The sequence below is a fragment of the Schistocerca nitens genome, chromosome 5, assembly GCF_023898315.1.
Source record: "Schistocerca nitens isolate TAMUIC-IGC-003100 chromosome 5, iqSchNite1.1, whole genome shotgun sequence".
Taxonomy (NCBI): Eukaryota; Metazoa; Arthropoda; class Insecta; order Orthoptera; family Acrididae; genus Schistocerca; species Schistocerca nitens.
In genome coordinates, this window is record NC_064618.1 from 371,750,365 (window position 1) to 371,774,415 (window position 24,051).

General features: G+C 42.8%; 1 protein-coding gene across 6 annotated transcripts in view; it reads right to left on the reverse strand.

Moving 5' to 3' along the window:
* The window catches only part of LOC126260807 (protein phosphatase 1 regulatory subunit 12A), a 350,453-nt gene that overhangs the window by 174,974 nt on the left and 151,428 nt on the right, over positions 1-24,051 (reverse strand). For 5 of the 6 annotated variants that reach the window (XM_049958170.1, XM_049958169.1, XM_049958174.1 and 2 more), the window contains exons 6-9: positions 23,571-23,713; positions 23,288-23,481; positions 14,432-14,527; positions 6,138-6,211 (exon numbers count right to left, since the gene is read on the reverse strand). In XM_049958170.1, coding sequence (XP_049814127.1) covers positions 6,138-6,211; positions 14,432-14,527; positions 23,288-23,481; positions 23,571-23,713 — 507 coding nt within the window. The remainder of the gene's footprint in view (positions 1-6,137; positions 6,212-14,431; positions 14,528-23,287; positions 23,482-23,570; positions 23,714-24,051) is intronic. The other variant, XM_049958171.1, reaches the window with a different exon arrangement.

Consider the following 24,051-nt stretch of genomic DNA (forward strand, 5'->3'; position numbering starts at 1 on the left):
CAAAAATGCAAAAATAAATTTACAATGTACAAGATTGCTACTTAGCATAAAGATGACATGTTAAGTTGCAGACAGCCACTATTAAAACACTTACACAAATTACTGCCAACTGTGGTAGCTTGGGCCAGAATGCAACTATCACTAGGGATGGAAGCAGCAGAGGGGGCGGGGAAGTGGAATGGATAAGTAGTGTACGGGTGAGGAGAGACAGAAGTGCTGTCTGGCGAAGTGCGCAGGGACTAAAATGCCAATAGGTACAGTGACAGAAGGTTGTGAGGTAGGGAGTTGGGGGAAACAGAGCAAAAAATGAAAGGAGCAGGAAAATATGGGTGGGTGCATTGGCAGAGGGTTGCAAATAAAGAGGGTAAGGAGATGAGAATGGGGGGTGATAGGACAGATGGCGTGGAAACTGTTGGGTCAAGGGAGTTGGGACAGTTTGTTACTGTAGGTTGAGATGGGAATAATAATGGGAGCAGAGAATGATTTGTATGGACAACTCCCACCTGTGCCATTTAGAAAAGCTGGTGGTGGAGGGGAGGATCACGATGGCTCAGGTAGTCAACCAGCCATTTAAGTCAAATGTGGTACGCCACAAGCATACTTTGCTCTTAGCCACAGTTCGGCAATGGCTGTTCATTCTGGTGGGTGGCAGGTTGATAGTCACTCCAATATAAAAAGCTGTGAAATGATTGCAGCAGACCTAGTAAATGACATGGCTGCCTTCACAGGTGACAGTACTGGAATACGAAGAGCTGGATGTGTGGATTGGGCAGGTCTTGCACCTGGGAGTCCCACAGCGGTATGATACTTGTGGCAAGGAGTTGGGATTGGGAGTGGCATAGGGAGGGACGAGGATGATGGGGAGGTTGGGTGGGTGACGCAACACCACTTTAGGAGAGGTAGGAAGGATCTTGGGTAGGATGTCCCTCATTTCAAGGCATAATGATAAGTAATCAAAGCAATGGCGACGGTTGTGGTTCAGCTGTTCCAATCTGGGGTGGTACTGGGTGACGAAGAGGTCACTACTTTCTGGCCGGTTAATGGGTGTGGGAAGAGGATTGGTGGTGTAAGGGGAAATGGCACAGGAGATCTGTTTGTGGATGAGGTGTGGGGGGACAGTACCTTTCTGTGAAGGCCTCAGTGATACCCTCAGCATAATGAGCAAGGTATTTCCTGTTACTGTAGATACGCCATCTCCCAGCAGGCCAGGCTGTATGGGATGGACTTTTTTGTGTGAGAGGGGTAACAACTGTCTAAATGCAGGTACTGTTGGCAGTGGTGGGTTTAATGTTGAAAGAGGCCCAGATGGAGCTACTAGAGAGGAGGAGGCAGTGTCTAGGAAGGTGGCACACTGGGTTCAGGAGGACCGGGTGAAGCAGATGGAGAGAAGATGCTAAGGTTCTGTAGGAATGATGATATCATCAATGAACCTGAACCAGATTAGGGTACAGCTTTTTGAGAGTCTAGAGAGGCAGTCTCTAGATGGCCATATACAGGTTGTCATATGAGGGTGCCATGTAGGTGCCCATCGCTATGCTGCAGAATTGTGTGTGTATTTAACATCCTTTCAAAGGAGAAGTAGTTGTGATTAGGATAAAGTTAGTGTATGAGAAATGAAATACTGGGTTTGAAGTCTGAATGAAGTTGCGAAAGATAGTGTTCAAAAACTGGGGCATGAGGGATGTTTGTTTGTGGGGAGGTGGTGTCAACAATGTTGAGTAAGGATCCAGGTGATAAAAGTGTGAGGATAGTGGTGAGTCAATGAAGGAAGTGGTTGGTATCTTTGCTGTAGGAGATTAGATTACAGGCAAATGGTTTGAGGTGTTTGTCAGTTAGGGCCAAAATTCTTTCAGTGCATGCACAATAACCAGCTACAATGGGGCATACAGGATTGTTGGGTTTGTGGATTTTGGGGAGCATGTAGAAGGTGGGTGTGTGGTGTGTCATTGGGTTAAGGAGGGAAATGGACTTGGAAGAGAGGTTTTGGAAAGGGCCTAAGGCTTTAAACAGGGATTGGAAGTTGTTATTTAAGGTATGGGATCACTCTGGCAGACCTCAAAATAAATCCTGACCTAATCACCCTACTGGCTAACAAAGGTTCCTCCACTGTTATGGATTCCAGTGACTACTTGGTAGAAGGTCTCCGCCAATTATCCGATTCCTCCACCTATAAACTCTGTCAGAGAGATCTCATCCCAGAAGTCCAACACAACTTCCAAACCATGCTTCAAGCCTTAGGTCCTTCCCAGAACTTCTCCTCTAAATCCATTAACCTCCTCACCCCAATGACACCCCATACATCCACATTCCACATGCTCACCAAAATCCACAAACCCGACATCTCTGGATGCCCCACTATAGCTGGTTACTGTGTCCCACTGAAAGAATTTCGGTCACCACTGAACAATACATCCAACCAACTGCCCTTAATCTAACGTCCCACATCAAAGATACCAACCACTTCCTTCACCGACTCTCCACCATCCCCACACCTTTACCTTCTGGTTACTGGTGATGCCATCTCTCTATACACAAACTTCACTCATGCCCATGGTCTTACCGCTTTTGAACACTACCTTTCCCAACATCCTTCAGACTCCAAACCCAATACTTAATACATCATACACCTTACTAATTTTATCAGAACCCGCAACTACTACTGCTTTGAAGGGAAGTTAAATGTACAAACAATTGAGCAGCATAGTCATGGGCACCTGCATGGTACCCTCCTATGCCATCTAGAGGAGACCTTCCTGGCCTCCCAAAACACCATATCCCTAGTAAGGTTCAAGTTCACTGATAATACCTATGCAACTGTTACGGCGTAAAGGCAAGTGCTGGCATGGCAGTTGGGAATGAGAGAGCAGAGAGGGCTGTGAAGAAGATATCAGCCAATTGCACGTTGATTGACCCCTCTCCACGACAACAAGATAGCAGTGGCCTCCATGCGAAGAGAATGTAAGCGCCGGCCCGACTGACCGCGGCCCAGTTCTATGAGAAGCTTCAAAACCAGTGACCTGAACAGAAGTGTCAAAGCTCATTACTTTGCTTGTACATTCTATGTAGCTCAAACTTGGAATTGTTATACTGAAGAGATTTCTTATCTTGTCTGTTGCCCTTTGCCTGTGACACATCTGTTTCACACGAAGTTAGGTATTGTATTTTTTCCTTTTTGTAATAAAACTCATTAATACGATTTGCTTGAAGTGTTGTCTAGCGATCCAAGAAAGTAGGTTTCTTAAGACACCCCATATTCGACGACTAGACAGGATTCAACAGCAACCTCAAAATCTTCTCTTCCATCCACTTCACATGGTCCTCCTGAACTTAGTGTGCCAATTTCCTAGATGTTGCCTCCTTCTTTATGATGGCTCCATCCGTACCTCTGTCCACATTAAACCCACCAACTGCCAACAGTACCTGCATTTCAACAGCTGTCATCCCTTTCACACCAAAAACTCCCTCCTATATTGGCTGGCTACCTGGGGACAGTGTATCTGCAGTGACAAGAACTCTCTTGCTCAGTATACTGAGGCTCTCCTCAAGGCCTACACAGACAAGCACTATCCCTCAGACCTAGTCCGCAAACAGATCTCCTGTGCCACTTCCCCTCACACCCCCAACCCTCCCACCAACCACAAGAACCAGGGACAAAGGAGTGCCCCATTTGTCACCCATTACCACCCTGGACTGGAACAACTGAACCACATCCTTTGTCAGGGCTTTGATTACCTATCACCATGACCTGCAATGAGGGGCATCCTACCCAAAATCCCTCTCACTCCTCTTAAAGTGGTGTTCCATCACCCACCCCACCTCCACAACATCCTAGTTCACCCACATGCCATTCTCAATCCCAACCCCTTGCCACAGTGGTGCAAGGCCTGCCAAATCAAACCCACCCAGGCACTTCCTATACCAGTTGGATGGTTGGTTGATTTGAGGGAGGGGACGAAATAGCAAGGTCATTGGTCCCACCAGATTAGGAAAGAATGGGGAATTAAGTTGGCCATAATCTTTCAAAGGAACCATCCCAGCATTTTCCCAAAGCGATTTAGAGAAATCATGGAAAACCTAAATCAAGTTGTTCAGACACAGGGTGGATGGTTGTCCTCTCGAATGCAAGTCCAGTACGCTAACATCACTGCACCAACTTGCTCGGTCCTATTCCAGTCCTGTCACAGTTTATCCTTCCCCATCAGGGGCTGGGTCACCTGTGAAAGCAGCCATGCCATTTACCATGTCTGCTGCAATCATTGCATGGCTTTTTATACTGGTATGACTAACAACCAGCTGTCCACCAGGTTGGATGGTCAGTGCCAAACTGTGTCCAAGAGTGAAGTAGACCACCCTGTGGCACAATATGCAGCTAAGCATAACATGCTCGACTGCAATGGCTACTTCAGTACCCAAGCCATTGGGATCCTCCCCTCCACCACCAGCGAAAGCTGAACTGTACAGGTGGAAGTTATGCTTACAACACTTTCCCTGCTCCCATAATTATCTTGGCCTCAACCTACAGTAACGTACTAGCCCCACACCCTTCACCCTCCCTGCTCTGTCACCTCCTCCCCAAGCTTGTCTTCCACCCTCTTTGCTTGCCACCCTCTGCCAATGCACCTGCACATCTCCCCCACTCCTCCTCTTTTTCGCTCCCTGTTCCCCATCTCCTTGCCCTACGAGCTCCTAACACTCCGCATGTTGGCATCTAGTCCCTGCATACTCTGCCAGACAGTGCTTCTCTCTCCCTCCACCCGTACACTGCTACCCCTTCCCCTTCCCCATCTCCTCCAGATTGCTCCTTTCATCCCACATGATAGGTGTATTCTGGCCCGATCTGCCAGTCTTGTGTGTGTGAGGTGTGGTTGCTTGTGTGAATGAATGGTGTGTGTTTCTCTTTCATTTTCCGATGAAGGCTGTGGATGAAAGCATATGTGTAGGTGTTTTAATAGTACCTGTCTGCAACTTAATGTGTCATCTTTACAATAAGTAGCAATCTATATTTTCCAAAACTGTTTATCTTCCTACCTGGAGTTTCCATTGTTTATTAAATAAATTTACACACCCTGCTACCACAACTAATGCTTCAAACACCTTAATAGGTAAAGTTTTTGCAATATAGCTTACAATGATATGCTGCAAATGGGAACTGTGCGTGCTTTAAGTTTTAATGCAATCTTAAGTCGTACCTTGGTGCCTTTTAGTTCTGCGCTGGGTATTAGCCCGTGCCATTCTTCTATCTTATGCACAGGAGACTTCACAAAAAGTGATAAAATATTTGATATTCATAGGCACACCATATATTCATTAATTACTGTATTCCTTTTAGGACTGGTGATCTTCATCAAGTCGTATGAATGATTACTGCAAGTGTGTTGGTGACTAAATTTGTTGCATGCATGTCTACTGTTTAGTTCAGTTCTGACACTTCCCAATGTAAAGATCAATATCTTATGATTTAAGACTGTAATTTTAACACCATTCACATTTATTTATTTATTTATTTAGTACTGTAGTGCTTCACCCTCTATTATTGTTGAGAAAGTCATGATGTATTCTGAATGAGGAAAGGTGGCATTCCATTTCTTCTTTCTTTGTAGAATACTCCTGGATGTCAAACACTAAAGTACTCACATATGAATATATCCACTGTCACGCAAAATCGGTTCAATACACTTTCATCAAAGCTCAATACAATCATTCGTTGCTGCATAAGCTGCTGTTCTCAACGATTTCTTAAACAACAACCTATCTGAAAAGAATGTTGTTTTTGAAATAAATACTAACTATACTCATCCACAAGAAATATAAAAATGAGTTAATGTGGATCTATGACTACTCAAAATCATCTTAATTATTTGACTTTGCCTAACATATGACCCAGCTGCATCCACTGTATTTTAACGAACTCAGTCTTACCTTTTAAAACCTTTTTTTAGTAAGTATAAGGTACACCTATTCTGGCATCAGTTCATTGTTCCCTATACCAAATCATCATCTATACCACTTCCATTCCACACTGGGCCCCTCCAACAATTTAACTACTGTATTCAGAGACTTCTTTTCCCCTTCATAGTATGTTATTTTCAAGATAATTAAAAAGCTATTAAAATCTGCTGTGTTTTATGATTACTTACGTTAGGAACTAATTTGTTGGTTTCTATGCTTGTTGTTTTGGCAGTATCATCCCTGTTAGCCTTGTTTTTCTTCTCTGAAAAGATAAAGTTAAAAGTTTTGTTCAAATTTTCGAAGCTCTGACAAATTTCAAATCACACACACACACACACACACACACACACACACACACACACACACACACACACACACACAGTACTCTGTGTGTTAGTGTACACTACTTGTGCAAGCATTATCATATGGACAATATGCACTTATGAGCCAAAAATCACGATCACTGCTCACTGCCAGACTGAATGTAACCTGGTAACAATGAGGGCATGCAATTCACAAGGGAACATAGATAATTAGAGCACAGATGAACAGAAAAACATTCTAGCAATAATGTTGTTGTTATGTCCTTCAGTCCAGAGACTGGTTTGATGCAGCTCTCCATGCTACTCTATCCTATGTAAGCCTCTTCATCTCTGAGTAACTACTGCAACCTACATCCTTCTGAAACTGCTTAGTGTATTCATCTCTTGGTCTCCCTCTACGATTTTTACCCTCCACACTTCCCTCCAATACTAAATTGGTAATCCATTGATGCCTCAGAACATGTCCTGTCAACCAATCCCTTCTTTTAGTCAGGTTGTGCCACAAAGTCCTCCCCAATTCTACTCAGTACCTCCTCATTAGTTACGTGACCTACCCATCTGATTTTCAGCATTCTTCTGTAGCAACATTTCTAAAGCTTCTATTCTCTTCCTGTTTAAACTATTTATCAGCCATGTTTCATGTCCATACATGGCTACACTCCATGCATATGTATACTCTCAGAAAAGACTTCCCGACACTTAAATCTATATTCGATGTTAACAAATTTCTCTTCTTCAGAAACGCTTTCCTTACCATCATAAGCCTACATTTTATATCTCCTCTACTTTGACCATCATCAGTTATTTTGCTCCTCAAACAGTAAAACTCTTACTACTTTCAGTGTCCCATTTCCTAGGCCATGTGAGCGACAGCTTCAGGCAACAAAACACAACCGCAGGTGTAGTTACAAAATGTCCTACGTGAGCAACATCTGTGTCGCTACCTGTCTCCCGCTGCAACTGGCGATGTTTGAATTCAAACGTGTTTGAATCTTGTCGCTGTAGCACGCGCAACACAGAGCGACACACACATCTTCTTGGCAACGCAGTGGAGCAGACGCGATGGCAGGTATGAATTACTTAACAGAAAACTATTTGGTGAAAAAATTTGATTCTTCTGCAACCTATACATTGATATCCGTACATGATAAAGGTCAAAATCTATTTTAGTTATTGAGTTCATGGGTGCATGAAATTTTTAAGAATTTGCGGACTTTCCACATAGTTCATTTAAGACCATACATTATTGCGTATGAAATGTAATCAATATATCTAAATTGTATTTAATGTTGGGATTGGAATGATATCTCTTTTCATTCTTGAGATATTGGTTGTTATATCCGCAGACGGCGCACTCGCTGCGCGTCCGAACCTTTCCTGTGCTTTGGGAATCAAGTGGACATAAAAATCGTCTTACCTCATAACAGGTTCAAGATATCGAAACAACGAATTTTGGAAACGACAGCACACAGAAAGGACTATTTTATCATATGGGTAACACTCGATACGTTTTTGTAAATGGGTGAGCAGAGCGAAAACAAGCATCCCTATAACTTACACCATGAAGTTTTGTCCAAATTATCATAGCCAAACAAAGGGAGAGAAACAGGTAAATTAGGTATCAAAGTGCCCAGCATGAGGTCTAGCTTGGCCTGAAAATATTAACTGCTTGAAAGTAATCAGGGTAATGAATGAAAACTTAATTAATAAGCTGAGGAAATATTGAAATATTTCATGAAAAGCTGTAGTAAATGAAGTGTCAAAAATGTCATCTGTTCAAGACCTAGCTATTTTGCACGTAAAAAGATACATTGGTGCGGTATTTAAATGTCAAAAAGGCTTCCTTCAAATCAAGTACGTTAGGAAGGCAAACAAGGAGTCAGTAAGATCATGCTTTCTGAACAAAACTTGAAATTCAAAAATGGAAGAAATCGGTCAAATATTTTATGAAATGATTTGTGAAAAGGAAATAAGTAGATCAGAGAAATGTTCTATGTGCCTTTGAATGATGCTCGAAATCATGAACAGAAAATGAGGTGCACCAAACGTTTCCCTAATATTTTTTATTTCATATTTTTAGACAAATCATTACACAAAATGTTTGACTTTCTTTTCAAAAATTTTGTAAGCTTTTCTTTCACAGACTATTTAGAGTAATTGAAACACTTGGCCTTAACACTGACTGCTGATTAATTATGTTCATAATATCAAATATCTGTAAAATTTCATGGTTCATTGTAATTTATTAGGAATTAAATGTGTGCAATATACTGAGATAGTTGTGAAGATCAAGTTCTTTGGAAAGACCTTAAAAATATACTTAGCGATGCAGTGTAGACAGTATACATAAAACTTAGTATACAGAATCTTAACCGAGTCAGTAAAAATATAAGAATGACCGGGAAACGAACCTAGGACCTTTTCATCAAACATAATTAAGAACTGTATATGCTACCCCTACACCACAGCTAGCTATTGTTCGCTGGGGCCACTCTGTGTGCTCATGAGCGTAGTTAGCACGTAATAGTCATTCCTCTGCATTAACTGGCTGCTAGAAGTTCTTGATCATGTAAAAAAATAATTCGTACTTAATTTATGGATGAGATAGTCAAATGCTCCTCTGCTCATTCACATGTACTCGAAGAACTTGTCTGGTGATCTTCATAGTTGACGATACTTATGAAATTCTTCAGGGAGATTTCTCCCTTTGTAAATTTAATGCACAGCATTCTTTTTGCTTTATTTTTTAAGTGAACCTAATTCTGTAGCCTTACTCTCCAGCTACAGTATTCTACAGGTTAAGGACATCGTTTTGTAAAAAGGCTGGTTGGCTCTAAGCAGCCATCTTGTAGCGTGACATGGTCATTCGCACACAGGACACCCAAGGTTTTCACCCAATGCTGCTGTTTGCCGCTGGAGTGCCGAGTATCCAGCAGTCGCTCGCTTCTGTTGCTCGCGTAGGACACAGCCCTAGTCTAATACCCTCAGCACCACCTGATTTAATTAAACTACATTCCATTATTCTCCGTTCTGATTTTGTTGGTGTTCATCTTACACCCTCCTTTCAGAACACTGTTCATTCCCTTCAACTGCTCTTTCAGGTCCTTTGCTGTCTCTGACAGACTTACAACGTCATTGGCGAACCTCAAGTTTTTATTTCTTCTCCATGGATTTTAAGTCCTACTCAGAATTTTTCTTTTGTTTCCTTTACTGCTTGCTCAATATACAGACTGAATAACATTGGAGATAGCAGATTTTTTTTGGCATTTGTAGCCTGACAGAAGCGACTTTGAAGAAGCGCCGATTTCTAAAACTGTCGATTTTTAGGACCTGAGGTATCAGTTGTGAAGATAATCATTAGAATTACATTAGCACAAACCATTAACGTTAGAAACATAATCCTCAGCAATGCATTTGGGAGTCAAATTGCCATAATTTGACTGCTTGTGTTAACCATACATAAACAGGCACTTAAAAAGCACAAAAAATAAAATCAAATGAAGTTATTTGGACGTGAAGTCCTTGCCTTACTTTCAGTTACTTTTGTAAATACTTTAGGATTAAAGGAGACCACTCACTGAAAAGTAGAAGCATCAAATCATCGATAGGCACAAACAAAAGAAGGAAAACTTGCTAGTTTGGACTCATCCTTTATCAATGCTATTTTGTGGCAGGTGATCTGGTTGTGGTGAGGGTAGTGTTGAGTGGGGTGGGTAGAGGGAGAGGGGGTGGGAGGTAAGGAACGAGACTGTGGATGGGTGGCTATTGGTTCGGAAGGAGACCAGTTTGCCAACTAGGAATGCAGGAGGGAGGGGTGGCAGGTATAGCTGCACTGACTGGTGCGAAGCAGCATACGCTTGTGGCTACATGGAGTGTGAACTAGGAGGAAAGGGGGGGGGGGGGGCGGTGACAGTACAGAGGAAGGGCAAACTTTTAGGTGGAGGACGCAGGGACAGTAGGTTACTTGAGATTGAGACCAGGACGATTATGGGTGAGGAGGATGTATTATAAGGAGGACTTCCATCTGCATAGTTGAGAGAAGCTGGTGGTAAAGTAAAGTATTCAGATGGTTTGGGTTGTGAACCAACCACAGAATCTGAGCATGCTGTGCCAGCTGCATATAGTGTGTCTGGGTGGTCAACTCTGTTCTAGACAACAGTTTGGTGGTGGCCATTCATCCTGGTGGACAGCTGGTTGGTAGTCGTATCAACATAAAAGGCTGTGCAGCTTTTGCAGCAGAGTTTATATATGACATGGCTGCTTTCACAGGTGGTGCTGCCTCTGATAGAGTAGGATAAGCCTGTGACAGGACAGGAGTAGGTGGTGCTGGGTTTGTGGACTGCGCAGGTCTTGTACCTTGTTCAGCCACAGGGATCATAACCCTGTGGCAAGTGGTTGGGAGTGGAAGTGGCATAGGAAAGGACTAGGATGTTGTGGAGATTGGGTGAGTGACACCACCACTTCAGGAGGAATGAGAAGGATCTTGGGTAGGGTATTCCTCATTTCGAAGCAGGATGAAAGATAAATAAAGCCTTGTTGAAGGATATGGTTCAGTTGTTCAAGTCCAGGGTGACACTGGCTGTCAAGGGGGAGCCTCCCAAAAATCCCCACCCTTAGTGTGGTTCAAGTTCACTGATGATATCTTCACGACCTGGACTCAGTGCCATGACACCCTATCCATATTTCTTCACAACCTCAACATCTCCCATCCTTGTAACCTGGTCCTCCTCTACCCAACATGTCATCTTCCTGGACATTGTCCTCCACCTCACTGATGGCTCTATCCACACTTCTGTCCACATTAAATCCTCTAACCACCCAAACACCAAAAAGCCCCTTCCACAGAGTCTAGCCACCTGTAAGACGACTTAGCTGCAGAAATGAGAACTCCCCTGCCCAATATGCTGTAGGTCTCACAAGGGCCTTTTGAGACAGGTATAAACACCTCCCCCCCCCCCCCCCCCCCCCAAAAAAAAAAAAGTAGACCTAGTCCACAAATGGATTTCCTGTTTCCCATGCCATATCCTCACATGTTCCAAATCCTGCCACTAGCCCCAAGAATCAGCTACAAAGGAGCTCCCTTTATGTAGCCTTAGGTAGAATATCATGAACACTATGTAGACGACACATTGCTGCTTGTAAATGGAACCAAGGAGACATCAATAGAACTGTCAGTAAATGTACCGAGTTCCACAAGAAAACTGACTTCACAGCACAGTTTGAATGTACTGGTTGTATTTCATTTTAGAACATAGGCGTAAAGAGGCAACTTCAGAATGTGAACTGGAACACACCTTATAGTTCGTAACCAGTCTTGGCATCCATAAATTTATAAAGAAGTAGCATTAATAAATAATGGGTATGATGTAAGGATGGTGAATCGTGTTATCCACATGGGCAAGAAGAAATGTAAAGAGAAAATAGCTAGGGACAAAAAGATCATGACTGAAGTATTTTGGGGAAATTTTGAAGAAACTGGCAAATATATTTAGATCACTTGATGTAGAAATACTTCCATGTTAGATCTTCAGTCTGATGCTGAAATTTCGAAACGTAATGCTTAATAAGTCTGATTGGCATTCACAGCAAAAAATTCTCCCAACCAAATCAACCAATCGGATACATTTCGAACACGATGTTGGGACAAGATAAATAAATTTGAATATGCAGTTGTTTATAAAACTGCGTGTTAAGTCATGTGACAAAATATATAGGACAGACTGGGAGAAAATTTTCGACAAGATAGAGGAGAGCATCCTGGTGCTTGTAGACTGGGTTATTACGGTAGATCAGTGGGTGTCAAATGAGACTAGTCATCCCCTGAAAGCTATAGGAGAGGATCTGGAGGTGATGTACATAGGCAAGAACGGAAAGGAACTTGACCTATTTGAGGAACTTAAAACAGGAATTCTCTGAGATATGTCTGATAATGTCACTAATGCACAAATGGGAGAGAGCTGTATTGCTTTGTTCAATGGGTTTTTAAGATCTTTTTGACTAGTTTTGCATTGATAACCACTGCTCTGTTGTCTCCTCATGTCCCTTGTAAAATCTTTGGAATCCATGGAACAGTTGATAAATCATTGCAGCCTGTTGGTGCCATACACATGTTTAGCTGGTGCACAAGAGAGAGACATGATGGAACTTTTAACTGATATGACCGCTGTTTACTTCTATATGAAAGGAACACTTTCATGGATGGGCAGTAGCATGGATAAGTGCAGCAGAGAATCAGGTGTGTCCTTGTTAAAAGTGAAACAAGCACTTTATGTGCGAATAACTACTTGTTTTTATCTTTTAAGTCTGTGTTTGTAAGTGCTCGTTTATGCAGCTTAACACAAGACAGCATGGCAATGGGAGCTTGTGTCCAGAAACCCATTGCTGCGGATATGTTCCTATCATTAGTGGTTGTATATTGAAGTAATTATACCGAAAGGGCAATTCTTATAGCCCATAGAAAAGGAACAAGACCCTCAAAAAAGGCGAAGGTTATCAGCTGTTTGCAAGAGCACCTAAGGAAAGTGTCTGAACAACAGTGAAACCATTAGTATGACAGAACGTAGAAGTTGGGAGGCTTACGTGCTATGTAATGCAAAGTAGGATGCAATCTGTGGCAAAGGTGACAACAGAGTACAATCCTGGTGCAGATACAAATATTTCATTGGAGTCCCCTGTTCGATATACATTGTTTAACAATAAGTTCTGCAGCTGACAACCACTACGTGTTTCCACGTTGGACCAACATCATGACTGCAATGGGCATGGGATTATCAGGACTAGACCTGGTGATGCTTTTTTACACCAGTTGGTTGTAGCAGTGTGCCACTGACACAGGATCAACTGGCTAGTATTACACTAAGGAGTATATTCATCTGAGCTTCCCTGTGGCAGTAATCTAACGCATACCAACAGCTACCAACTATGAATGTTACTGTTGACCACCAGCTTCACTTCATGCTCGGTGTCTTTCCCAACACCCATGGCATCTTCCAAAGGTATAAGGGTCCTTTTGAAAAGTCCAGAATCATGCTACAGTTGTTTGAGGAGCAAGATTGTGAACTCACTTCGAAGTTGAGGCAACTAAAGTCAGCTGATCTGAACATGATAGAATGCATCTGGGACACAATCGGGTGCAAGCTCAATACCTATAAACCACTAGCCTGTAATTTATGGGAGCTGCTTGATCCTTGCATAGATATTTGGAGCTACATACTTCCATAAATGTGATTTGTCAAACCCATCCCACACAGAGTTGCTATGGCACTGTGTTTCAAAGAAAAACCAAAATGATATCAAGCAGTTGGTCGTAATGTTTAGGCTCATCAGTGTATATGGTCAAGTATTATCATCACTCTTCTTCTGTGAGGGTGTAATCAGAAAAGTACTCCTCTTTCGCTTCCCTCCATTCTCTAAGATTTAAATCAACGAATAATTGAATATAATCAGCAACTTAAAAGTTGAAACTTGAAAAACTGCAGGGTAAGAAAATTATTGACTTGAAAGCAAGTAACTACACTAAAAATTCGCTTAAATTTATTACACAATGTAAAAAAAGTAATTGCAATGTGGCCAAAAGTGTGATGTCTTTCTATCCTCATAAGTGATGCAACTATTAACTGCAATATAAACCAAATAACTTTGCCCCATATCTCTAACTGGACAATTCAAATCGATGTCTTAAGTAAGAATCATCAGATGTAAAAGAGATGATTTGACATAATGCTGCAGTGTCGGAAAAGTGAAATTTGTAGGTGTGAAAAGTATGCTGCAGTGTCAGAAAAGTGAAATTTGTAGGTGTGAAAAGTATCATTTATAAACAGTAAGGAGTGCATGTAATTCTAAACCAACAGTTCAGGAAACCCTAAAAGTATCTCCAAAGAAATAAATTTACTTACTTTTTCTCTCGATATCATGACAGATAACAACATGCCAAAATTATATCCATGGGTCTTTAGCCGTGAATATCATTAGAGATTAGTCTTAAATTAAAATAGTGCACAAGGAGTAAAGAAAGAATTTTAAGAGGAAATCAGCAGAGAGAGAGAGAGAGAGAGAGAGAGAGAGAGAGAGAGAGAGAGAGAGAGGGGGGGGGGGGGGGGGTGTTTAGCTTTAGGCGACTGACAAGGAAGTATATTAAAGAAAAAAAAATCAATACTTACCCTCTGCACTATTAACACTACTTTGTGTTTCACTACCATTAGATGTTTCAGTGTCATCTGAAGAGTCACTGGAGTCACTGGACTGTTCTTGATCCTCTACAGCAGCATGCAAGCAAGAAAATCACATAAAACCTTTTCCCCACCCACACCAGCAAACAACAAGAAAAGCAGTTTAATCCAGAATGCAGGAAGCTCTGTGAGAGTAAAGTCTGTTATAAGGAGATTCTGGCATCTCAAAATAATAATATGTTTACAATGAACAAGTGTACTTAAATTACCAGTTTATGCTGTCACAGACACACTGCATCTCCAGATTTCAAGCAGCCCGTATTAAACAGTAATGTGAGCGATAAAAGCAAAGCTAAAAACTTCAAACAAGCGATAATATATTTCTTGCTAAATATCCATGGCTCACTCTCAAGAGAATAATAATAAGTAAGTACAATAGTCTCACAACGAGACCGAGGGGGGGGGGGGGGGGCGGCAAGGAGGCACATGTGCATACACATACCCCCACCCACCCACCCACCCACCCACACACACACACACACACACACACACACACACACACACACACACACACAGACAGAGAGAGAGAGAGAGAGAGAGAGAGAGAGAGGATTGTTTTCCCCCTTCTTATCCCTTTTCTTTTGCTTTACTTTTCTTTGCTTTGGCCCCTTTTTCCTGACTTTCTTCTCACCTCATTTTCCACTTTTTTTGAAGTTCTTAATAAGATTATTTCATTTTCATCTTTAGTTTTTGCTCTGACCTTTTACCACCTCTAGACTGAAGGTGGCACACTGTTTACCAGTGTACACTGCAATGAATGGGAAACACAATAAAAAGAATTCACAGCTCAACAATTGTGAAACTTGTATAATATCATACATCTTTGCTTATTTGATTGGAGACTTTTACATTTGAAATCCAGTGCTGGATAAAAGCTATCTTCCATGTAGTACATTCTTCAGCTGTATGCTTCCAGGTTGATACTGTATGCTTTCTAAAGTCGTCTGCTGACCTATTAAGAAACCACCTTCATATTTTCTTCTTTCTTTGAATTCAGTAAATAACTTCTTTGGCCCATGTACCACATGTGAAGTATATTACATGACTTGTCAACCTCCATCTCATTTTCATCTGTTATAAATATGCCTTCAAATGCAGTCATTTTCCTGATCCATTTGTTTCTTTCTATGTGTCTCCCAGTAATTCACAATATGAATCTCTCTGATGCTCACCGAGCAACCTGAAGTCCTAACAGCTTTCATACAAGAAGTTAGTTTCTTATGGCCGCAGACCATAACTACACGAACTGGAAACTATACCCAGTTTTTCCTTTTCTGTTTATTTTTTCCTTTTCTGTTTATTTATTCACTTGCTGTCTTCAACTGTTCTAACAGTCCATCTACTGATTCTACGATTCATTGTTAGGGACATGAAAAATTCGCATTTTGCAATTTATGTAAATATAGATGTGATTTCTGCCTAAACATGCAAAATTACCTAATAAGTTCTATGCCATAGCAAATTGTTTGCAGATGAACTATTTTATCGAAGATAGTTTCAAATGACTTCATTTCCTGCATATCAATATTGAAAATGTAACAAATTTTCAATTATTAATATTGCATATCTAGTGAAGCATAATTTGGAAAGATAATTTGCATCAGAATGTATTTACAAAATAAAAAGTGCATGAAACAATGACGTATCAGTGAACTCCGATGCTCTTGCGCCATGTCAATTGCAGGTGGTTGAATGGTCTCTATACACACTGCACCATGCAATGCAGGACTCAGCCATGGGACCTAGCATCTTAGAACAGAGAAATGTGTGTGTTTGTCCGCTATTTAAAGTTCAGAAATTGGTGTAGTAACATTTACACATGAAAAATTGCAAAAGGTAATAATTAAATTCCAGAAATCATTGTTTGTTGTTGTGTATACATGTTAAAGGCTGAGGCAGTTTTGCTAGACTTGTCAGACTCTACACATTGAATTCAGCTGTTCCAGTTTCTGATTTTAATCAGCACAATGGTTGATTCTTTTCAGTTTAATATTAGAGGTAGACAACTTTATACCCAGTTCTTTCACTGGAAAAAAAAGGCACTATGCCCACGTTGGCTGAAACCCGACAACCCAAGCATGTTTCAAAAACAGTTATGCATTTACAAGAGAGCAAAAATCAGTTGAAGTTTAAATCTGGCAACTAGAACCACATTTCCAGAATCAATATTGGAGTGTTTAAATGATCAATCAGAAGCACAATTGGGAAATTTGCCTATGAAAACTGATTTTGGAAGCCCAATTTAAACTAGTGAATGCAGATACTAGTGTGACAGTTTTAAATGAGAAATGTTTGGAACACACACACACACATATATATATATATATATATATATATATATATATATATATATATATATATATATATATATATATAAAAAGAAAGATGATGAGACTTACCAAACAAAAGCGCTGGCAGGTCGATAGACACACAAACAAACACAAATATACACACAAAATTCAAGCTTTCGCAACAAACTGTTGCCTCATCAGGAAAGAGGGAAGGAGAGGGAAAGACGAAAGGATGTGGGTTTTAAGGGAGAGGGTAAGGAGTCATTCCAATCCCGGGAGCGGAAAGACTTACCTTAGGGGGAAAAAAGGACAGGTATACACTCGCACACACACGCATATCCATCCACACATACAGACACAAGCAGACATATTTAAAGACAAAGAGTTTGGGCAGATATGTCAGTCGAGGTGGAAGAGTAGAGGCAAAGAAGTTGTTGAGAGACAGGTGAGGTATGAGTGGCGGCAACTTGAAATTAGCGGAGATTGAGGCCTGGCGGATAACGAGAAGAGAGGATATACTGAAGGGCAAGTTCCCATCTCCGGAGTTCGGATAGGTTGGTGTTGGTGGGAAGTATCCAGATAACCCGGACGGTGTAACACTGTGCCAAGATGTGCTGGCTGTGCACCAAGGCATGTTTAGCCACAGGGTGATCCTCATTACCAACAAACACTGTCTGCCTGTGTCCATTCATGCGAATGGACAGTTTGTTGCTGGTCATTCCCACATAGAATGCATCACAGTGTAGGCAGGTCAGTTGGTAAATCACGTGGGTGCTTTCACACGTGGCTCTGCCTTTGATCGTGTACACCTTCCGGGTTACAGGACTGGAGTAGGTGGTGGTGGGAGGGTGCATGGGACAGGTTTTGCACCGGGGGCGGTTACAAGGATAGGAGCCAGAGGGTAGGGAAGGTGGTTTGGGGATTTCATAGGGATGAACTAACAGGTTACGAAGGTTAGGTGGACGGCGGAAAGACACTCTTGGCGGAGTGGGGAGGATTTCATGAAGGATGGATCTCATTTCAGGGCAGGATTTGAGGAAGTCGTATCCCTGCTGGAGAGCCACATTCAGAGTCTGGTCCAGTCCCGGAAAGTATCCTGTCACAAGTGGGGCACTTTTGTGGTTCTTCTGTGGGGGATTCTGGGTTTGAGGGGATGAGGAAGTGGCTCTGGTTATTTGCTTCTGTACCAGGCCGGGAGGGTAGTTGCGGGATGCGAAAGCTGTTGTCAGGTTGTTGGTGTAATGTTTCAGGGATTCCGGACTGGAGCAGATTCGTTTGCCACGAAGACCTAGGCTGTAGGGAAGGGACCGTTTGATGTGGAATGGGTGGCAGCTGTCATAATGGAGGTACTGTTGCTTGTTGGTGGGTTTGATGTGGACGGACGTGTGAAGTTGGCCATTGGACAGGTGGAGGTCAACGTCAAGGAAAGTGGCATGGGATTTGGAGTAGGACCAGGTGAATCTGATGGAACCAAAGGAGTTGAGGTTGGAGAGGAAATTCTGGAGTTGTTCTTCACTGTGAGTCCAGATCATGAAGATGTCATCAATAAATCTGTACCAAACTTTGGGTTGGCAGACCTGGGTAACCAAGAAGGCTTCCTCTAAGCGACCCATGAATAGGTTGGCGTACGAGGGGGCCATCCTGGTACCCATGGCTGTTCCCTTTAATTGTTGGTATGTCTGGCCTTCAAAAGTGAAGAAGTTGTGGGTCAGGATGAAGCTGGCTAAGGTAATGAGGAAAGAGGTTTTAGGTAGGGTGGCAGGTGATCGGCGTGAAAGGAAATGCTCCATCGCAGCGAGGCCCTGGACGTGCGGAATATTTGTGTATAAGGAAGTGGCATCAATGGTTACAAGGATGGTTTCCGGGGGTAACAGATTGGGTAAGGATTCCAGGCGTTCAAGGAAGTGGTTGGTGTCTTTGATGAAGGATGGGAGACTGCATGTAATGGGTTGAAGGTGTTGATCTACGTAAGCAGAGATACGTTCTGTGGGGGCTTGGTAACCAGCTACAATGGGGCGGCCGGGATGATTGGGTTTGTGGATTTTAGGAAGAAGGTAGAAGGTTGGGGTGCGGGGTGTCGGTGGGGTCAGGAGGTTGATGGAGTCAGGTGAAAGGTTTTGCAGGGGGCCTAAGGTTCTGAGGATTCCTTGAAGCTCCGCCTGGACATCGGGAATGGGGTTACCTTGGCAAACTTTGTATGTGGTGTTGTCTGAAAGCTGACGCATTCCCTCAGCCACATACTCCCGACGATCAAGTACCACGGTCGTGGAACCCTTGTCCGCCGGAAGAATGACGATGGATCGGTCAGCCTTCAGATCACGGATAGCCTGGGCTTCAGCAGTGGTGATGTTGGGTGTAGGATTAAGGTTTTTTAAGAAGGATTGAGATGCAAGGCTGGAAGTCAGAAATTCCTGGAAGGTTTGGAGAGGGTGATTTTGAGGAAGAGGAGGTGGGTCCCGCTGTGACGGAGGACGGAACTGTTCCAGGCAGGGTTCAATTTGGATGGTGTCTTGGGGAGTTGGATCATTAGGAGTAGGATTAGGATCATTTTTCTTCTGCCACCCTCTCCTGGTTTCCCACCTCCGGAAAGGCAACTCACTCACCCTTCACAACCTTTCCAGCAAACCTCAACCACCTCTCATTGCACACAAACCCAGTCTCTCCCATCTACTCAATCTCCCACTTCCAGCTCCACTCCCCCCAAAACCTCAAAATTCCTTTCAACACAATCTGGAACCACAACACCCTAATTCAGTAGTTAACCTTTCCTCCAAACCTCTCTCCCAATCCGAAACCTCTGTCCTATCCAAAGGCCTCACCTTCAGCCCCACTCCCAGATTCAACCAAACAGCCCTCGTCAAAGATTTACTGTCCTACACCCGTACTCTCTGCTGGAAATATCACTTTGCCACGAAGAAAAATGATCCTAATCCTACTCCTAATGATCCAACTCCCCAAGACACCATCCAAATTGAACCCTGCCTGGAACAGTTCCGTCCTCCGTCACAGCGGGACCCACCTCCTCTTCCTCAAAATCACCCTCTCCAAACCTTCCAGGAATTTCTGACTTCCAGCCTTGCATCTCAATCCTTCTTAAAAAACCTTAATCCTACACCCAACATCACCACTGCTGAAGCCCAGGCTATCCGTGATCTGAAGGCTGACCGATCCATCGTCATTCTTCCGGCGGACAAGGGTTCCACGACCGTGGTACTTGATCGTCGGGAGTATGTGGCTGAGGGACTGCGTCAGCTTTCAGACAACACCACATACAAAGTTTGCCAAGGTAACCCCATTCCCGATGTCCAGGCGGAGCTTCAAGGAATCCTCAGAACCTTAGGCCCCCTGCAAAACCTTTCACCTGACTCCATCAACCTCCTGACCCCACCGACACCCCGCACCCCAACCTTCTACCTTCTTCCTAAAATCCACAAACCCAATCATCCCGGCCGCCCCATTGTAGCTGGTTACCAAGCCCCCACAGAACGTATCTCTGCTTACGTAGATCAACACCTTCAACCCATTACATGCAGTCTCCCATCCTTCATCAAAGACACCAACCACTTCCTTGAACGCCTGGAATCCTTACCCAATCTGTTACCCCCGGAAACCATCCTTGTAACCATTGATGCCACTTCCTTATACACAAATATTCCGCACGTCCAGGGCCTCGCTGCGATGGAGCATTTCCTTTCACGCCGATCACCTGCCACCCTACCTAAAACCTCTTTCCTCATTACCTTAGCCAGCTTCATCCTGACCCACAACTTCTTCACTTTTGAAGGCCAGACATACCAACAATTAAAGGGAACAGCCATGGGTACCAGGATGGCCCCCTCGTACGCCAACCTATTCATGGGTCGCTTAGAGGAAGCCTTCTTGGTTACCCAGGTCTGCCAACCCAAAGTTTGGTACAGATTTATTGATGACATCTTCATGATCTGGACTCACAGTGAAGAACAACTCCAGAATTTCCTCTCCAACCTCAACTCCTTTGGTTCCATCAGATTCACCTGGTCCTACTCCAAATCCCATGCCACTTTCCTTGACGTTGACCTCCACCTGTCCAATGGCCAACTTCACACGTCCGTCCACATCAAACCCACCAACAAGCAACAGTACCTCCATTATGACAGCTGCCACCCATTCCACATCAAACGGTCCCTTCCCTACAGCCTAGGTCTTCGTGGCAAACGAATCTGCTCCAGTCCGGAATCCCTGAAACATTACACCAACAACCTGACAACAGCTTTCGCATCCCGCAACTACCCTCCCGGCCTGGTACAGAAGCAAATAACCAGAGCCACTTCCTCATCCCCTCAAACCCAGAATCCCCCACAGAAGAACCACAAAAGTGCCCCACTTGTGACAGGATACTTTCCGGGACTGGACCAGACTCTGAATGTGGCTCTCCAGCAGGGATACGACTTCCTCAAATCCTGCCCTGAAATGAGATCCATCCTTCATGAAATCCTCCCCACTCCGCCAAGAGTGTCTTTCCGCCGTCCACCTAACCTTCGTAACCTGTTAGTTCATCCCTATGAAATCCCCAAACCACCTTCCCTACCCTCTGGCTCCTATCCTTGTAACCGCCCCCGGTGCAAAACCTGTCCCATGCACCCTCCCACCACCACCTACTCCAGTCCTGTAACCCGGAAGGTGTACACGATCAAAGGCAGAGCCACGTGTGAAAGCACCCACGTGATTTACCAACTGACCTGCCTACACTGTGATGCATTCTATGTGGGAATGACCAGCAACAAACTGTCCATTCGCATGAATGGACACAGGCAGACAGTGTTTGTTGGTAATGAGGATCACCCTGTGGCTAAACATGCCTTGGTGCACAGCCAGCACATCTTGGCACAGTGTTACACCGTCCGGGTTATCTGGATACTTCCCACCAACACCAACCTATCCGAACTCCGGAGATGGGAACTTGCCCTTCAGTATATCCTCTCTTCTCGTTATCCGCCAGGCCTCAATCTCCGCTAATTTCAAGTTGCCGCCACTCATACCTCACCTGTCTCTCAACAACTTCTTTGCCTCTACTCTTCCACCTCGACTGACATATCTGCCCAAACTCTTTGTCTTTAAATATGTCTGCTTGTGTCTGTATGTGTGGATGGATATGCGTGTGTGTGCGCGAGTGTATACCTGTCCTTTTTTCCCCCTAAGGTAAGTCTTTCCGCTCCCGGGATTGGAATGACTCCTTACCCTCTCCCTTAAAACCCACATCCTTTCGTCTTTCCCTCTCCTTCCCTCTTTCCTGATGAGGCAACAGTTTGTTGCGAAAGCTTGAATTTTGTGTGTATATTTGTGTTTGTTTGTGTGTCTATCGACCTGCCAGCGCTTTTGTTTGGTAAGTCTCATCATCTTTCTTTTTAGATATATTTTTTCCACGTGGAATGTTTCCCTCTGTTATATATATATATATATATATATATATATATATATATATATATATATATATATATATATATATAAAAGCGCTGGCAGGTCGATAGATACACAAACAAACACATACATACACACAAAATTCAAGCTTTCGCAACCAATGGTTGCTTCGTCAGGAAAGAGGGAAGGAGAGGGAAAGATGAAAGGATGTGGGTTTTAAGGGAGAGGGTAAGGAGTCATTCCAATCCCGGGAGCGGAAAGACTTACCTTAGGGGGAAAAAAGGACGGGTATACACTCGCACACACGCACATATCCATCCGCACATACACAGACACAAGCAGACATTGTGTGTGTGTGTGTGTGTGTGTGTGTATATATATATATATATATATATATATATATATATATAAATTTTGTGTGTATGTTTATATTTGTGTGTGTGTCTGTCGACCTGCCAGCACTTTCATTTGGTAAGTCACATCATCTTTGTGTGTGTTTATATATATATATATATATATATATATATATATATAAATATATAAAATTTCAGCTTTTGTCATCTCTTTTTGCATTTGAGAATGAGGATAGGCTTCAAAAGCCACACAAAACACATCTAAATGAAAGGTTTTGGTCAGTGATGTCAAAATTCAATATTTATAGGCACTGTATACTCCATCTATATATAAGACTGTCATTAAATTACACTGATCCTTGAATGTTACACAGTGAGACACACTTATACTGTCCCGAAAGGAACATGACTTGCACTGATAGAAATCTCGCAGGCACACAAATAGTATGGCTTGGATTAAAAAGGGAATCAAGTGTGGTAATGCAACTCCACTCTGCAGAAAACTGTGAAAACACCACACTGCACACTGCTTATTACAATCCATCACCCAAGCAATAACAGTCCCATGTTTAATACAACCAATATTTTAAAGCAAGCCAGACTAGGTATTCACTCGGGAACTTACACCAAACTTTTAGTTATGCTAGTGCATTTCAGAGTTGCAACATTACCGTATCAATTGTTGATGCTGAGATCAAGAAAGAATCAGTGGATTTTCTGTAACAGAAGGTTACTATTACTCTTACCAACTTCACTGACATCAGAGTGTTCACTTTTATCTTCTTTGTCAGATACTGGTTCAATTTCCACTTTTACTTTCAGCATTTTGTTGGTGCTATCTTCTTCTGAAATTGACTGGTCCAGAATCTGACGTTCAGATGATGCATCTTTATTTATGAGGTTTGACTTGTCAGCTACTGACATTCGGGTGATGGATGACCTAACATTAAAAACAAAGGATGTTAATTGATTTGGGAGAGAGAGATATGAGTGAAATAAAAGCAATGCACATTTAGTAAAACCACTAACCTTCTCTTGGAATCGTTGGTCCCCTTCTTCTGCAAAATTGCGTTGTTTGCAGCATGATCTCTCTGCATTGCAGCCTGTCTCTTCTGCAGTTCCTCAAGAACTGGGATCATGTCAGGGTCAGCAATATCAAAGGCTGTTTGACCCTAAACAAAAGAATTAGGAATTAGAGATTTTCAATATCAGAGGGGCAGAGGGGGAGAGGAAAAAACATCAGCATACACTGAACTCAATATTACCTTCACCATTTAATTCTCTGTAGTTCAGAGACCACTTTCCCAAAATAATACATTGATTACCATCATCATCATCATCATCATCATCATCATCATCATCATCATCATCATCATCCTCCATCGGTCACTAACCGAAACACTACATATTACAGTATAGTGTTCTTATATTTCAGAAAGAGTGAAATTTTCCACATCTTTCACTGAACGTAAATAACATCTGCTATGAATACATGATGTACTAATATTTT